Genomic DNA, 2,308 nt, shown 5'->3' on the forward strand with positions numbered 1-2,308 from the left:
CCCGCGGCTGCAGCACCAGCGCACGCACACGGCCGAGCGCCCCTACCGCTGTCCCCACTGCGGCAAGGCGTTTGGCCAGAGCTCCAACCTGCAGCATCACCTGCGCATCCACACTGGCGAGCGGCCTTACGCCTGTCCCCACTGCTCCAAGGCCTTCGGCCAGAGCTCCGCGCTGCTGCAGCACTTGCACGTGCATTCCGGAGAGCGCCCCTACCGCTGCCAGCTCTGCGGCAAGGCCTTCGGCCAAGCTTCCAGCCTCACCAAGCACAAGAGGGTGCACGAGGGCGCAGCTGCGGCAGCCGCGGCAGCCACAGCTGCTGCCACTCCCCTGGGCCTTAGCCCTGCTTCGATGTTGCGGCCTGGGCAGGTCTCCCTCCCGGGTCCTGATGCTGCCCCTGTGCTTGGTTCTGGCCTGGGCCCCAGCTCTGGCCTGGGCACGGACCCATGCTCTGTGCTGGGCTCCCTCCCCAATCCCAGCCCCAAACCTGGCCCTGGCTCTGAATCTGCCCTCACCCCTGATCCTGTCAAGTCCTCTGACGCTAAGCCTGGTCATGATGCCAATCCTGACCTTGTGGCCAGCCCTGGCCACGGATCTGGTCACAGCTCGGACCCAGATCCTGTGCCCATCCCCAGCCCCAACCCTGAGTCCCGCCCTGACCCCAGCCCTCCCACCCCCGACAGCTCAGCCCTCCCTACCTGTGAGAATCCCGAAAGGGTGCAGGAGCGAGGGGCACTGCTGGGGCCTGACGGCTGAAAGGGGTGCCATCACCCACGGAGGCCTGGAGAAGTTGTGTGTTGTGCAGTTAGTAAAATCTTCCCGCTGCCTGCTCGCTCTGTTTCATGGTTCTCCGGTTTTTTCCCTTAATGCATAGCTCCTCGAAACGGAGTGGCCTGAGCCAGCCACACATCCGGAATCCTAATGTTCTGGCTCCCCCCTGACATCCTCCGAGCTTCCCAGCATCCCCCATCCCAGCAGTTACCACTCTGCTCCCCCAGACCTGGTCACCTTCGTTAGGAGCAGACTTACCCAGCAGGTGGTCGGAGAGCACCCGTCCCTTTGGTTTATCTGATGGTGGGGCCGGTGTGCTGAAGTTAGGGGGCTGATAATGGAGGCGGATAAGAAGCCATGGGCAGTCCTGCCTTGTCTGTTCCCCTAACTTACCCCCTGCCCCTCGAAGTCCACACTATAGGCACACCACTGGACAAAGGCTGCTCATGTATGCATTCAATAAACATCTATTGAGCTCACAGGTACCACATTTGGAAACATTTAAACAGTAATTACATGGTCTGGTATGTTCTAAATGTATAAAGGACTCTGATTTAGTTCGGGGACAGCTTTCTCAGGAAGGACCACCAATTTAATCATCAGCACTGCCCAGCCTTGTGCTACGCTTTTGCATTTTCTCCATGAGGCAGGCAACTATGGTCGAGCATCCCCATTCGGCAAATGATGAAACCGAGGCACATGGACTTTAAGGGGCTCTTTGGAAGACAAGAAATGGCAGTTGGCAGCGCCTAGATTTTAACCTGAATTGTCTGCCCCCACCCCCCAGCCTGTGTTCTTAACCATTATTCTCCAGGGCAAGAGTGCTCAGAGGCTCTGGGGCCATTGAAAAATGAACTGGGGGCCCGACAGTGTGGCCCAGTGGTTGAGCATCAACCTATGAACCAGGAGGTCATGGTTCAATTCCCAGTCAGGGCACAGGCCCGGGTTGTGGGCTCTGTCTCATCATTGATGTTTCTATCTCCCTCTCCTTTCCTCTCTGAAATCAATACCAATAAATTTTTTTAAAAAGAAAGATGAACTAAGGAGGAGGTGGCGGCGGACCGGAAGGCTCTGGTAGGTTGCTGCAGGGAGTTTGTCATCTCAGAGAAACGGGAAGCCGCCGGCAGGTTCTGGGGAAGGACTGATAGGAATTACTCTTTGAAGACGGTCTGGCTGCTGATGGAGGTGTAATGGGAGGGGTCGGGAGTGGGAGTCTAAGATCGGAGAGGAGGTTGCTGCAGTGGTCCGGGCCAGGAATGGTGGGGACTCTGGGCTCAGAGCTATAAAAGTGAGAATAAGTGGGCCTATTTGGGATATAATTAGGAAGTGAAATAGGATTTGCTGATAGGTCATGAGAGGGGCCGAAGAGGAAGGATTTGAGAGCAATCCAGGAATTTCTGGGAGGATGGAGGGAAACAACCCTTAGAAAGATGTAGGGTCATCGCTGGACATCGCGGACATGGAAGTCAAGATGCCGGCAGGACGCAGGCAGGACAGGGAGCCCGCCCATGTCGCAGCATCTGGCTCGCCCGTCGGCGC

General features: G+C 57.3%; 2 protein-coding genes across 2 annotated transcripts in view; both read left to right on the forward strand.

Annotated features, from left to right (window-relative positions):
- ZNF358 (zinc finger protein 358) overlaps nucleotides 1-830 on the forward strand; it is a 2,163-nt gene extending 1,333 nt beyond the window's left edge. Inside the window, exon 3 of the mRNA XM_014538580.1 lies at nucleotides 2-830. Within this exon, the coding sequence (XP_014394066.1) occupies nucleotides 2-754 (753 nt within the window). The 3' untranslated portion in view covers nucleotides 755-830. The remainder of the gene's footprint in view (nucleotide 1) is intronic.
- A 1,398-nt stretch (nucleotides 831-2,228) lies between these two features.
- Nucleotides 2,229-2,308, forward strand: part of MCOLN1 (mucolipin 1) — an 8,614-nt gene continuing 8,534 nt past the window's right edge. The window contains exon 1 of the mRNA XM_014538581.1: nucleotides 2,229-2,253. Coding sequence (XP_014394067.1) covers nucleotides 2,229-2,253 — 25 coding nt within the window. The remainder of the gene's footprint in view (nucleotides 2,254-2,308) is intronic.

Source organism: Myotis brandtii, unplaced genomic scaffold (genome assembly GCF_000412655.1).
Source record: "Myotis brandtii unplaced genomic scaffold, ASM41265v1 scaffold193, whole genome shotgun sequence".
Classification (NCBI taxonomy): Eukaryota; Metazoa; Chordata; class Mammalia; order Chiroptera; family Vespertilionidae; genus Myotis; species Myotis brandtii.